Source organism: Carcharodon carcharias, chromosome 17, assembly GCF_017639515.1.
Source record: "Carcharodon carcharias isolate sCarCar2 chromosome 17, sCarCar2.pri, whole genome shotgun sequence".
Lineage (NCBI taxonomy): Eukaryota > Metazoa > Chordata > Chondrichthyes > Lamniformes > Lamnidae > Carcharodon > Carcharodon carcharias.
The window spans coordinates 65,107,094-65,122,898 of NC_054483.1; the positions used below are offsets into that span (position 1 = coordinate 65,107,094).

Here is a 15,805-nt window from a genome sequence, read left to right on the forward strand (position 1 = left end):
ACCACCACCCCCCCACCCCCTACTGCACCCCCCTCCCTCCACCCCCACCCTCCACCTCCATCACCCCCCTCTCCCCTCCACCTCTACCTCCTCTCTCTCATCCCTCCTCCTCTCTCTCACCCCCGCCGCCTCATCCTCTCTCTCTCTCCCATCCTGCACCCCCCAAAAAAGAGGTGGTCCTGCGCGCGCACCCGGGAACGCCCACATGACCCTCCGGCGGAAATATGCGCCATCCAGATTCCAGTCCGCCGGTGGAAATATGCGCCACCCAGATTCCAGTCCGCCGGTGGTTCTTGCTCTGCTACTTCGTTCCCGGGTTTGTTTAACGGTCCGCGCTGGCGAAGCGCCATCTTGGAGGAGGTTAATTCCCGGGAGCCAGCGCTGTGGTGCTCTCGGCTGGCGAGGTAAAATCAAACACATCTTTTTCCTGTAAATCAAGTATGCTCGGTATAGTGGTGGACTCCTTACCTACCAGGTACAAGCATTGGAGACCAACAAGGAAATTAGTAAAAGAAGCAAAACAGAGTCCAGAACCCCACCAAATTGTTTCAGTGCCCGGCGTCATGTTCTGTGTCACATCTTTCCTTTATTAACTGATTTCCTGTGCTCTTTTCCAACTTCATTTTTTCATTGAGCACTGCCTCGTGTTCTGAGTTTTTTTTTAATTCTTTCAGTGATTGTTCTCTCATGCTCTGTCCCTTCACTCCCCCATTGAGCATTCTCGTGTGATCTGTCACTTCTTTTCCCTTCAAAAGATGTCTTGTTCCTTCCCCCATGGACCACCCTCTGTCGTTCTCCGTTGATCGCTGTCGTCTTATATGTCTTTTCCTTGTACTACTGCTGCAGCCCTTCGTTCACTGCTGTCTTCTGTGTCCCTTCATTTTCTCTAGCAATGTGCCTCTTTCTCAACTCCCTCAGTGACTATAATTCCCCTTGATCCCCTCATTGGTTGCTGTTTTGTGCTGGCCCCTTATTTCCCTCCCTGGCTGCTGTCTCATGCCCTCTCCCATGATGTACACTTCATTTTTTTTCATTCATCCACTGTTCAAAAATTTGTGCCCAGTGCCAGATACTCCTGTGCGTCGCATTTCATTCACGTCAGGCACCCCCCCCCCCCCCCCCAAGAATTTGATTACCCCACTTTATCCCAGCTATATTAGCCATGTCTAAATCTAGTGATTACTATCAGGAAGCAGGCAATTTCTATGTGCAGAGCACAATATTTTTATGTTCTTCGGTATTTTACTCCCAAATAATTGAATGTGTACATTTGTAGTGCAAGTGCCCAAGCACAAAAATACCTGAACAGAATTAAAATGAAGAGTGGTGCACCAAACCAATATGAATTAAACGTATTTAACGTACAAATGAACAGGTTGCAAATAGAAATCCAAATTTAAATAATTTACATGGTAATACAGTAGATTAGAAGACGTGAAAAGAAATAGTTGGTGCACTGTTGGCAGTCACTGCATTTGAAAATGACGTGCAGTGTTTAACAGTGTCGACTTTCTAACTGATACTTAAGGTTAACAAGTGAGTTTTTATTTAGGGTGGGAACCATTGAGAGGTTCAGTTGACAACTTTGACAAACAAAAATAGCTTGGCCTAAATAGCCAAGTGGTTATGGTTCTGGGTTTGTAACCCCAAGATCAAGAGTTCAAATCTCACAATGGCAAACTATGAAACAATGTAACTTCATCTGAAACAGATGGAAACGTGTTTGTACTCAAAAGAGTTACAAGAGTAAAGCTGAAACAAGTCATCATCATCTGAATTCTGAGATAAGATCATGTCTCCCAGACATGAATTTTTTTTTACAGAACAGTGTGGTTTTCTTTTGATCATTTAGAATCTTCGCACTATCAGCACTTTTAGAATTATAGGTTTTTATTTGCATATCATTTATGATTTCTGTAAATTTGTAAACACTGGAAGGCAAAACCAGAAACAAACATGTTACAAATTGAAACAGGAAAGCAAGCAGGCTTCAAAGAATTAATGATTTAGGTACCAACTTTAAAACATACTTTGAATCAGTTTTACAAAGGAGCAGCGGTGCTGTGTATTATCACAGCATTTGTAGGAGGCTACTTTGACCACATAATTTTGAGTATTTGTACAATAATACACAAGGTCTATGGGAAGAAAGGGACTGAGTGGTTGGACAAAGGCACAAAGGATCTGTCCAGTTTTTTTTCCCATTATGGTATGAGAACATATATATTGGAAATGTGTGAATCTATTTGGTTAGCTTTAAGGGGAAGAAAGAAAACTACTCTATTGCATGCATATTTTGTGGACATGTTCAAGTTTAGAGGTATTAACACAAGAGTATCAAGCAAAATAGAAAAAAAAATCAGATGGAAGGCAAAATAAAATGAAAGGCCTGACAGGTGACAAAGGGAAATAGTGAAGAGATTTATGAACAGACACTAAGTAAAAGGATAATTAAAGATGGGGTAGATAAAACTGAGATGAAAAAGGAACTCAAATTGTGATTGGGATGAAGGAATGGCAGAGACATTAACAGTCCTTTGCCTCAGTTTTCAGAGTGAGGTAGTGTGCTGTAATTGTAAGGATGTAAGAAGTGATGGAGCAAGTAGATAGATTAACTATAAGGGAGCAGTACTGAAAAAACAGATGTAACATAGTGGAAACAGCTTAGGGCCCTGATGGCATGCACCAAAAAATTGCTGAAGGAAGTCATACGAGAAATAGCAGAGGCTATGACTGCAGCGTTTCAAACATCATTCAATCTGGAAGCTGTGTCAGTACACTGGAGGTTGCCAATGTACCTGTGTTCAAAAGGGGGAAAGGAATAACTATAAATCAGTCTGTTAACACCTTTGGTGGCTAAACTGCTAACATAAAATCAGGACTGCCCTAGAAAGTTGTACATTAATTAAGAACAGCCAGCATGGATTTGTAAAAGGCAAGTCATGCCTGACAAGTTTAATAGAACACTTTGTGGTAATAATGTAGTTTCTTGATAAAGGAAATTCTGTGATGGTTGTGTACATGGCCTTTGATAAGGTACTGCAATACAGGCAAGTTTATAAAATAGAGACACGTGCTATTAGAGAGAGTATGGCAGCATGGATAATAAATCAGTTAAAGGACAGAAAACAGAGTAGTACTTAATGGATGTTTTTGGATTGCAGAGATGTAAATAGTGATCTATCCAGAGGTTCCTATTGGAACCATTATTCTACATAGGTACCAGAGGCAAAATATAAAAATTTGAAAATGATAGAAAAGTATGGATTGTTGTTGTCTTTGAAAGTACTGTTAGCTTCAGAAGAGCTAGTCAAATGGGCAGTTAGATGAAAGATTACATTTAAGGCATAGAAATTGGGGCAATCTGGTTGTTTGGTCAAACTCTTCACATTTGTTGCGGCTCAGGAACAGTGGGGCTTGATATTACAGAGCACTATCCCCAGTGAGTCGTGACAATATATATCAAATGGTTAAACTTTAAAAGGTGTACAGGAACAAAATGTTTTGTGGTTCAGATACACAAATCTTTGAAAGAAAGTTGATGAAGCTATTTGAAACAAAATCTGAGATCCCAAATTCAAATATAGATTAGAAGAAGTATTAAATTAAAGCTAGATCTATATTAAGTGTGGGTTAGATTGCAATTAGAATATTGTATCCAGTTTTAGGAAATATATCAACTCCATCAAAAGGGTACAGGAAGATTCATGAAGATGGGAAGGGAAAAGTTAGCTTTGTCACAGCCAACCCTTCCACAGGCTGTGTACAATTTATGCAGATTATCAACCTCCTCAGATGAAAGGAGGGAAGAGAGAGAGAGAGAAAACCCAAACTTCATGGTCAAAATGGCCTCCTTCTGTGCTGTACTATTATATTCTAAATTGTTTGAGCCTCATGACGCCCTTCTCATGCCACACCCTGAATCCATTTAGCTGTAACTAGTACACCTCTGGTTTCTTTTGCCAGTCTGGGGGGAAGAGTGGCAGCCAGTGGAATCAAAAATCTTGTGCTTGCCTTCTTCCATTTCAATAACGTTAATGCAACCAGAACATGCTTCTTTTAGCTTTGCAGAAGAGTCATACAGACTCGTTTTTTTTTCTCTCTCCACAGATACTATTAGACCTGCTAAGTTTTTCCAGCATTTTCTGTTTTTGTCTCAGATTTCCAGCATCCGCAGTATTTTGCTTTTATGCTTCTTTATTTGTCTAGCCTCTGTGGATGTATAAAAGACAGATTAGGGTAAGGGAAGATTGATTGGGAGGTTTCAGCATCCACACCTAGGCAAGGTTCTACAGTAAGGCTATGCTCCAAGTAATAATATCGACGAGTTGGACTGCTCAGTAATCATGTCTAAAGTGTGGGAGGTTCTGTATTTTTTGTGGTGGCAAAAATGAACTGCCACTTTTTATTTCTAGGAATGAGAGTTGTGATCAACATTAGCAGAGTGATGATATTTTCAGTAGATGCTTAAATATGCCAGATTACTACTGGATTAGATTCTTGGGAAGTAGGTTTGCTCTGCAGGTGGTTCACTTCATCACTTCCCAGTCAGTTTATTTTAGTAGCTGTTTATTTGAATGCTCAATGTTTTTTGAAAACTAAGAACGTAGAGCTGTTGAGCAGGATTTTCCTGCAGGCTTCAGGTTCCCAACTTTGGGACCAAATGGGAGTCCTGAGCCTGCACTTGCTGGAAGCACACCATCTGCAGCAGTCTTTCCATAGGCTGCCACTGTGCTCGTCATCCTGATGCTTGTTGACCCACTCAGAGGGCTGGCAGCTCCACCTGAAGAGGTTGCTGAGGCAGGTTCAACATGGAGGCACCTTCGGAGGTTTGATTTTAGAGGGAGGATGGTGGTAGGCGCCTCGGAGCAGAGAGGAAATCCCTTCGCTTGGATGTTTAGGCCCATGGGGACATCCTTTGATGCTCGCAGCTCCCTCTTTGGGGTTTGGAGTCTGTGACTCTGATGTAATTTTGGCCAATCGTAGGAGGCTGCCCCCCTTAAGCTGGGATGGGGGGACCTTTCTGCTGACAGCAAAATGCTGGCAAGGCTGGAAAATCAAACTAATGGGGCCCCTAATGATGTAAATTGGCTGCCCGCATCATGGAGATGGAAATGCCCTGGTGTCAGGAATGCACGGGGAGCTGTCCCAACACAGCTCTCCTCTATTTCCCAGCACCTCCATCTCCAAGCCGGGAAAATTCTGCCCCTTAAGCCTTTATTGAGCCATTGGTGTATTCACAGTGAATGAAATTCAACAATGCAGCGTGACAAGAAAATGTTGAACCTGAATAGTAAGATTCCACAAAATTAAACATTAGAGGAATACCTTTCATGGGTATAGATTATGGTACTGTAACAGTTACAAATGAATTATGTATCTCACAATAAATAAAATGAAAGGGATATTTTGTATAATGTGTAGGATTCTGTTTATGCAATGAGTAGGAGTAGTTTACAGCATGAACATGTGAGGCCGCCTTACTGAAAACGACTTACAATCTTCAGTTTGTTTGGATGATTAAGTTTCCCTAAGCAACAGCAATTAGCTAGCTTGATTTCAGAATGAGTCTATAATAGCACTTTCTACAGGGATTGTTGAACAGGTTGAAAATCAAATTTCTGTTTTGTTTGTTGAAACCTACCATAAAGGCACACATCAATTTAGGCACAGCACCACATTAGCACAAGACCTTTTTATCAAGTTAGTCTGTTTAACCTATTGGGGGAGCCGATTGAGGTGTAATGCTTCTATTATAAATAATGTACTTCTGACTTACTACATGGAAGATTAACTCCAGTGAAAATATAAAAAGAGAATATACAAAGGAAGATTTTGTAGCTGTATAATGTTACTATGATATTGAGATCATAGATATCTAAGATGTACAAATATCAGATCGTAGTATGATCTAGCACAAAAGGAGGCCATTTGGCTCATTTTTGCCTGTTTAAAAGAAATCAGTTTTGTGAACATTTAGACAGTCTCCAAAACATTGCTGGTGGAAGTAATACAGAACAAGTAGTGATGGGCAAGTTACTACAAGATATTTTATGTAGCAACAACATTGCCATTGCTGAATTCCCCACTATCAACATTCTGGAGTTACCATTGACCAGAAACTGAACTGGGCTAACTATACAAATATGGTGGCTGCAAGGGCAGGACAGAGGCTAGGAATCGTGTGGCGAGTAACTCACCACCTGACTCCCCAAAACCTGTCCACCATCTACAAGGCACAAGTCAGGAGTTTGATGGAATACTCTCCACTTGCCTGGGTAAGTGTGGCTCCAACAGCACTCAAGAAGCTTGATACAATCCATGGCAGAGCAGCCCACTTAATTGGCACCCCTTCCACAAACATTCACTCCTTTCACCACTGACACTCAGTGGCAACAGTGTATACCATCTACTCACCAAGACTCCTTAGGCTGCACCTTTCAAACGCACGACCTCTAATACCTCAAAGGACAAGGGCAGTAGGTACATGGGAACACCACGACCTGGAAGGTTCCCCTCCAAGCCTCGCACCATCTTGACTTGAAATATATCATTGTTTCTTCACTGTCGCTGGATCAAAATCCTGGAACTCCCTCACTAACAGCACTCTGGGTGTGCCTACACCACAGGGACTACAGCGGTTGAAGAAGACAGCTTACCATCACCTTCTCAAGGGCAACTAGGGATGGGCAATAAATGCTGGCTTAGCCAGTGATGCTCACATCCCATAAATGAATAATTAAAAAAAAGAGAACTATTAACTATGTTTTCCTAAATATTTTGTTCATCACTTTGAAATATGTTAATGCCAGGAATGGAACACTTTGTTTCTGGGGCCATTATCAGCCTCAAGCTCTCCCAACCAAGGAAAACGCAGTTAGATACCGAACAAAGCTTCCTCTGTCAACAAAATTATGTCTTAACCCAAATTAGAAGAGCAATCCAAGTATACTTCTATGGCTCTTCCGTTTCTGACAACAACTAACCCCCTGGGTGAGTTTGGCAATGTTACTTGAAGGGGCCAGAGTGGATTGACATCATTAGAGTCCATGGTAGGATGTTGCTGGTTCAAAATCGCTCCCATATTGGCATACAGTGCAATTTACGATTGGTGAAATGAACAAAAAGAAAATAGGCAATTACAAAGTAGGAAAACATGAAGACTACAAGCACTGAACCAATCATAAAGAAGAAAATTATATACACGGAAATATCACTATAATTTTATTATTTAACTCTGTGCAATGTATGTTATTTTATATTTTGCATTATTTATGATCCATCCAATTCGTATTTGTTGTATTAACATTTTTAATTAAATAAAGCCAAAGTACAAACAGTTATTGGCAATTTTCCCCATTTCATCATGGAAGCAAAACTTTCAGGGGTGCTGTCCCTAACAAGCTTCTTAGGAAATCTGAAATCAGCTGATGCTAACTGGAATAAGTTAAACTTGAACAAAAAGAAATCTTACTGCTTTGCACATGTGTTAATCTTTGCAGCTTTCAGGTTTGAATATGTAGATATGTAGAAAGATGTGATTGCGCTAGAGAGAGTGCAGAGGAGATTCAGCAGGATGTTGCCTGGGCTGGAGAGTTTTAGTTATGAGGAGAGATTGGATAGACTGGGGCTATTTTCCCTGGAGCAAAGGAGATTGAGGGGGGACGTGATTGAGGGTGTATAAAATTATGAGGGGCATAAATAGCGTAGACAGGAAGGAACTTTTCCACTTGGTGGAGGGATCAATAACCAGGGGGCATAGATTAAGGTAAGGGGCAGGAGGTTTAGAAGGGGTGTGAGGAAGCATCTTTTCACCCAGAGGATGGTAGAAACCTGGAACTCACTGACTGAAAGGGTGGTAGAGGCAGAAACCCTCATAACATTTAAGAAGTATTTGGATGTGCACTTGCGATGCCATGGCATGCAAGGCTATGGGCCCAGTGTTGGAAAATGGAATTAGAATAGTTAGGTATTTGTTTGACAGGCGCAGACTTGATGGGCCGAAGGGCCTTTTTCTGTGCTGTAGAATGCTATGACTCTATTAAAATTCAAACAAGAACTCTTAAGTGCTGGAAATAATAAGAGATGAGTGATGCAGATCAGTCAACGTCTTGAAAAGCAAACAGTTGTACAGGAACAGGAGTAGGTCATTGAGCCGCTCAAGCCTGTTCCATAATTTGATGAGATCGTGGCTGATCTGTAACTTAGTTCCATTCACAAGCCTTGAAGTTTCCTTTGAAACTGCTATCTTTACCCCTCTCCTCAAAAAAACAGCCCTTTACATCTCCATCCTTACAAACTAATGCCCCAACAGCACCCCCCCGTCCCTTCTTTCCAAAGTCCTTCCAAATCAATGCCCATCGTTCCTGTAACTCTATATTTCAATACCTCTAATCAGGTTGTCATCCCACCACAGAACTGAAACAACTCTTAATCAAACTTACAAATGAAATCCTATGTGACTGAGAGAACAGTAAACTATCCCTCTTCGTCCATGATCTGGATGCAGATCAACAAGCTTGACTACACCATCCTCCATTAACGTGTCTCCACCATGGCCTAGCTCTCACCTGATTCCATTCTGGCCGATCTAATCGAAGCTGGAGAATCATCTGCAATAGCTTCTCTTCCTGCTCCAGCAGTGTCACCTCTGGTGTCTCCCAAAGATCTATCCTTGGCCCCTTCCGATTTCTTAACTACATGCTGCCCCTTCAGGACTTCATCGGAAAACACAGCATCAGATTCTACATGTATGCTGATGATATCCAGCTCTACCACGCTACCACCACCAATCTCTACACTGCCTCTAAATTGTTTGACTACTTGCCTGACATTAGTACTGGATGAACAGAAATTTCCTCCAATTAAATATTGGGAATACCAAAGCCATTTTTTTTGGGTCCCCACTGCAAATGCTGTTTCCTAACCACCATTCCATTTGTATCCCTGACAACTGTCTGAGGCTGAACTAGACACAGCTTGTTGTCATATTTGAAGCTGAGACAAGTTTTCAACTCCGCCTTCATGCCGTCACTGAGGCGGCTTATTTCCACCTCCATAACATCACCTGACTTGACTCCTACTTCAACCATATTTTTGTTATTCTAGACTTCACTACTCCAGGGCACTCCTGACCAGCCTCCCACGTTCTATCTTTTCTCTACCTTGTTTTCAAATCCCTCCATGACCTTGCCCCTCCCATTCTCTGTAATCTCCTCCAGCCCCACAACACTCCAAGATATATGCATTTCTCTAATTCTGGCCTCTTGAAGGTGCCTGATATTAATTTCTCTATTATTGGTGGATGTGCCTTCAGCTGCTATTGCCCCAAGCTCTGGAATTCCCTCCCGAAATCTCTGCGCCTCTCTTTCTTCCCTTTATGATGTTCTTTAAAACCACATTTTTGGTTATCTGTCCTAATATCTCTTTATGTGCCTCAGCATCAAATTTTGTTTTATAATACTTCTGTGATGTGCCTTGGGACATTTATTACTTTAAGGATGCTTTTTAAATGTAAATTGTTTTGTTTGGCCCATATCTTTTTATATACTTAGGTAGCAAAATATTATTGATCACAGATTTAAAATTATCAATTGAGCTAGTTTCGTCTGCTTTTTTGTGGGAGACTTCTATCATTCTTTGGGTGAATAAGTGTTTCATAATGCTTCTCATGAATGGCCTGGCTTTGATTTTAAAATTATGTCTCTTTTTTTTGAAGACTCTCCCACAAGCAGTAAAAGTTTCTCACCTATCCACCCTGTGTGGCTCAGATGTGGTCTAGCCAGGGTTTTATAAAGCTGCAGTAAAACGTATTCCCTTTTTATATTCCAACCCACTAGTTATAAAGGCCAGCACTTCATTAGCCCTTTTGATTATTTTTTGTACCTAGCTATTACATTTTAATGGTCTGTACGTGGACCCCAAAATTTCTTTGGACCCCGCCGCTGTTCCTAGCTTTTCAAATTTTAAATAATTATCAATCTATCCTTTCTTGGTCCAAAATGGATGACGCCCCCCCTCCCCACATTGAAATCTCTGCCATATTTTTTCATGGTCATATAATCTATGATTATCTCTTTCCTATTATATCACTACGTACAATACCACCAATCTTTGCTTCATCGACCGTCTCAATATATGACTTTCTATTGCACCAAATGTCATTAATAAATATATTAAATAGTTGAGGTCCCTGCACAGAACCTTGTGGGATACCATTAGCTACCTCCTACCTATTCGAGATTGGTTATGATGTACTGATTGTTTCCTTTGTCTGTAGTCACCCAAAATGCTTTGACATGTCTGTATTCTTTACAGATGCTGATTGACTATTGTGAATTTCCAGTATATTCTGGAATTATTGATGTTCTCAGAGCACTGAGCTCTGCTGGTTATGAAATTCTTCTTGAAATTTTCTTTAGTTTATAGAACTCGGACAGTTTTATTTTTTTCTTGGAAATCCCTACTGAGCTGCAATCATCTGATTCAGGACTGCTGCGCCATTGTACAATGGATTTGTTTAAATTATTAATAGCTTAACAGGGCAGGTGAAAAATGCCCAGCGAGCAATCCATTCAAATCAAGATTTTGTTGACAAAAGGGTTAACAATGAAACTCTAAATCAAACGGCAATTGTTCTGACAATTAACTTATTACAGTGAATATAAATTAATTCTTAAATTCAAGTTTCAGTTTCTGTGAAAATTCAAGCAATTATGCAAATGCCCCATCAACGTTGGATGTGGGAGCAGTCAAAGATGGTTTAAGATTATTACACTGCAAGGGAAGCTATTCGTATATGTAATGAGGCGGCACATTTGTTATGGTACTTAGTTTTGTGGGTGATATCAGAAGGACATTTGGCTTGGTATAGCTAGGCTGCCTTTGTTACTTCTCCATTTGGTTTTCTCGCCTCCTTTCCTGAAACAGCAAATTCACACATGGTTTCACCCTCAATACTCATAAAAGAAAACAGACCATTCTGATATTTCAGATCTGTACCCTTCATCAATAATCCTCTAGCACCATACCAAAGTGGCTATTCTGCATGTGTTAGCCTGAATAGTGAGTGATGGAAGGCTGTTCAACTGTAGGGGCTTTACAGTTGAGTCTAATCCTGTTTTGCGACAATGACACATGCAGATTTACCAGCTATAATCATTGAAAAGAACAATAGAATATTAACACAATAGGCAATCAGGAGAGCAACAAAAGATTGATTGTTTCCTCTTCCCCTAGTACTGTAATGAATGCCTGAGCTTTTGAGGCTCGGTTGAAAGCCCAGAAATCCATTAGCTTGTTGAAACACCTGAGAACACCCCCCCCACCCCCCCAACCCCCAGAGAAAACATTGCTTGATTGACAGCTCTGGCTTTGATCCATGCTGTCAATTTCAAAATGTTTGTTTAGACAAAGTAGAGGTTTCATGTTTTTTGCAGTTTCAGCTATTGAAAATTTCAGGGTCTGGATGATTGATGTTTCTATTGCCCCGTAGTAAAATGGAGTTTTTTTAAGAAAAGTAAAAAGTTATCAATGAATGACTTTTTTTAAAAGCTATTTTTAGACATCTTACTATCACTATAGTGTTCATTGGTTCTACATAGTGTTTGGTGGATGAATGGTTTATAAGGAAGTGCTATACTTTGGCATGAAGGGCCATAGGGGTTGCTTGGGGAGCATACTTTAGCATGGCAGCCATGAGGAGCCATAGGGGTTGTTTGACTTGGTGTGGGAGGGGGGTGCAAAACTTGGCATGATAGGACCATAGGGGTTGTTTGGAAGGTATACCTTGGATTGGGGTCATGAGGGGCTATAGAGAGTGAGTGGGGGGAATACCTTGGCATGGGGAGCATGTGGAACCATAGGGAGGACCTTTTGAACTTACTTTTTAAAAGATTCCCTCATGTGAACATATTCTGTGACACATCTGAGGTGATGGGAACCATATCACATTGAAAATCTAGCCCAACTCCATGAAAATTGCAGAGGACTAGGACATGCCTATACCCGCAGTGGAGCTGACCAGGTCTGGAGGGCTCACAGCCCGAACCAGCCCACAACCTTAAAAGGCCCTCCCAAAAATTGGAAACTCTGGAAATGGGGTCAGGAATTCTGGAATAGGGTCCTGGCTGCCATTTTCAAAGGGCTCCCAAGTCACTCTCACTCGATGAAAATTCAGGCCTAGAAACCTAGACATTAGTCCTAACTTGAATTCTGTGTAAAATAAAGAAATTGATCATCAGGAGTAAATTTGAGGATTATGTACATTATAATTTGGTAAACAGCAGTCAGCATTGATTCAGAAGGGGAAGATTCTGCTTAATTAACTTTATGGACTCACTAATGTATGGTAGCCTAGTGGTTGTGGTACTGGGCTAGCAGCACAGAGTTTGAGAGTTCAGTTGAGTTGGGTTTTATCAGCAACCCAGCAATCTTCATGATAATTTGTTTGGTACTAGCCCACAAATTACCAGATTTACAGAGTTTAGTTTCACAATTTGTTGTGGAAAGATTTGAGATTTCTATCTCTGGACTGCTGTTCCAAAAGTATAACAGCTTGATGACCAAACACTCTCATGGGTGATGGGTTATTTTTGTTTTGCAACTAATCAGACAGCTACACCACAGACTCAAAAAGCAGTCACAAAGAAGAAAATTACAGTCCACGTGCCGAATGGGAAAAACTGTTATTTTACTGTTCGTACTGTCGTAGTACTGTGTCACCTTTGATTCAGAAACTTGGAATTTCAAGCCAACAGAGCAGGACTTGAGGACATAATCTAATCTGGCAGTTCCATGAAGTACCAAGAACAGTTGGAAGTGCTGTCTTTCAGATAAGATATTAAGCCAAAGCCCTATCCACCTGTTCAAATGAGGGTAACAGATCTCATTGCACTGTTCCTAGAAGAACATGGTGTTCTCCAAGTGCATTGACCAACATTTATCTCTCAACCAAAACCATCAAAAAATGCAGTTGGTTAGTTATTTCACTTTGTATTTACAAGACCTTGTTCACAAATTGCTTCAAAAATTATTCAGTTGTGTGCAGTGCTCTGGAACATGCTGAGAATGTGAAAGATGCTTTATCAATGCAAGTTAATTCTATCAGCTAGATCATTTTTCTCTTTTCATGAAGTTTGTAACTTGTTCCTAACCCTCTCCTGTCATGAAAATAAATGTACCAGCTTCAAAGGAAGCTCGATGCCACATCACACCCAATGAAATATTCTCCTTTTAAAGTATTAGTGTGTTCAATACCCCATTGTTCAAATTAGAATTCAATTCAGTGAGAATGTGTATGCTATAAATTTGGTCTTTTTATTCAAGGCACTTTGTACAAGAAAACTGCCCATAATGACGGATTCCACAGACCAACAACCTAACTGGTAAGAGCACTTCATCTACATGTTGTAATTGTAAATATATATATATATATATATATATTGGATTACAGAAATCTCCTATGAATATATAGCTCATTAGCACGTGTCAATGTAGCAATGCACCACACCACCAAGAGAAGAAATAATGAATTTACATCAATACAGTGAGTTTCAGACCTAGGTTGGTTTGTCCCAAGGGAAGAAGAACAAGGAAGAATTACAAAGGAGAATGAAATAAATCAAAAAGTTTATGAATATATTTGAGGGTGGAACTGAATCTCAGGATTTTGCCGATTACACAAATAATTCAAACTTCAAAGCACTATTCATTATCTTATAATCTTGTAATATACCTCAAACCTGTTTGCTGTGCTGTGAAGTGAAAACATCCTTTGTAGTACATGTATATCATGTTGTTAAAAATAGTCTCAAATTACATAAATTATGTTGTATTACACACAATTATTAATAGTTTAGTAATTGTAACCCTCTTATATTTTAATATAAAGCTATTTTATATGTTTTATGTCTGCAGCTAAGCTTTAATTTGCATGTTCTAGTAGAGTAGACCTTGAATTTACAAAATTATGTAAAACTTTGTGGAGCTGGAACCCAGTACTTATGGTGAAATTTGCCCTGGGGTCTATTAAATGTGATGACCTGCGGTTACTGGAAAGGTTAGCTGATACAGCCCCTCAGGCGTTTATCAACTGAAGTATTTGAATACTGTTTTGCAGAAATGTTTGGTAAGGATGTGTGCGAAACAGGTATGTCAGCTTCCAAAAACACATTTGTAAAGTGTTTTCTCTCCAAGAAATTCTACTCCTCTTTCTTGCATGATTTTATGGGAAATTACTGTGTCTCATTTCCTTTCAATGTTTCCCATTGCCCCACTGTTTATATGTCATCTTTTTTTCAGTATGTCAGCAGGACAGAGTAGCAATGGAAATAATGTGGATACCTACTGGAAAGAAAAGAAAGCTGCGGAAGATTTGAAAGATGTATCTGAAGAGTGTCCAGCCGGAGTTTCTCTGCAACTGTGGAAGGTATGGTTTTTAATTGTATGGTTTAAATAATCGTTCCAAAGTTGTATGATGTTTTACCTGTACTAATATGCTTCATATTAAATGCTACTCAAACCAGTAAACATACAATACAGTTATTTTCCTTTGGGTCCACATTGTCATTTTACATGTTTAAAAACATGATGGTGACAAATTAAAATACTAAATGGCTATTGACTGCATAAGAATACTGCAAATGACTGGTAGGCAATTCCACATATCAGTAGTGATGAAGGGACAGCAATATACATCTAAGCTAGGTTAAACAAGGTGATGATAGTGTCCCCACAACATTGCTGTTCTTGTTCTTTGATGGTTCTTTGCTTGGGGAAGGAGGTGGTATTGAAGTAAACTGCAGTTCATCCTGTAGACAGTACCCACTGCAGCCACAGTGCAGTAGTGATGGAAGGAGTTAATATTGAGTGAATTGATTGGGATATTTTAAACAAACTGCTCTGACCTGCATGATATTGAACTTGGAATTGCCAAGTGATTGGCCTGGTGTCTCCAGGGATTGAAGATCAATCTCCAGGACACAGCTGTGTGCAGCCTTGGAGAAAAATCATCAGGACTGCCATGAAGCTATTAATGTAGAGAATGTTATTGGAAAATACCTTTTCTTTTAAAATAGAGGTTTAGTCTGTGGGTGTGTCTTAATTGGATTAAAGCCAGCTAGTCTGGGTGCTTTGATGTGTACTAATTTTGATATGGAAAAGAGATAGTGTGCATTTGCATTTTTTGAATAGAGCATTCAAGAAGTGGGGTGAAAACTTGACACCAGTCTAGCAGATACCAAGCAATATGTTTATATTACTAATAAAATTGGTATTATGAAAGGGGTTTTATTGTTATCAGTTCAGAGGTTATTGATACAATGAGAATTAACATTCAATGGGGATGGTAGGTATAACATTAGCAGTTTTTGGGTGTGCAGAGCAGAGGCAATGTGAGATCAAAAGGCAGCTGTAAGCGTCCAACTGGCTCCATAGCAAAGTGAAAAGAACTTCATTTTGAATTTGTAAGGTGAAAATGCTTTGCCTGGTGTCTGGTTAAGTCTATGGGTTGTTGTTGCCTTAATGGAGCATTTGGGAATTTAAAAGTTATCAAAAGTAGTAATTTGAAACCATGTGTAAATTATATATTTTAATCTGTGTGAAATAATAAAAAGTTTCATTTAGTTTAATGTAAGTAAAGCCTCGAACTGGTGGTCTGATTACTGAATTTAGAGTTGCAACTCAAACATAAAGCTTGAAATTATAGATTATGACAGTTGTTTAAAGTTTCCCTCTGGGATTTTTAAATAACTCCGCTTTACCAACTGCATTGGTCATAACAAGGGCATTAAAAACTATGGTTTTT

General features: G+C 39.9%; 1 protein-coding gene across 5 annotated transcripts in view; it reads left to right on the forward strand.

The window, feature by feature from the left end:
- Positions 1 to 244: 244 nt before the first annotated feature.
- The window catches only part of fam204a (family with sequence similarity 204 member A), an 84,017-nt gene continuing 68,456 nt past the window's right edge, over positions 245 to 15,805 (forward strand). For 2 of the 5 annotated variants that reach the window (XM_041210513.1, XM_041210514.1), the window contains exons 1-3: positions 249 to 404; positions 13,327 to 13,385; positions 14,302 to 14,428. In XM_041210513.1, the coding sequence (XP_041066447.1) occupies positions 13,354 to 13,385; positions 14,302 to 14,428 (159 nt within the window). In that variant the 5' untranslated portion in view covers positions 249 to 404; positions 13,327 to 13,353. Of the gene's footprint in view, positions 405 to 13,326; positions 13,386 to 14,301; positions 14,429 to 15,805 lie in introns of all 5 variants that reach the window. The other 3 variants (XM_041210518.1, XM_041210517.1, XM_041210515.1) reach the window with 3 other exon arrangements.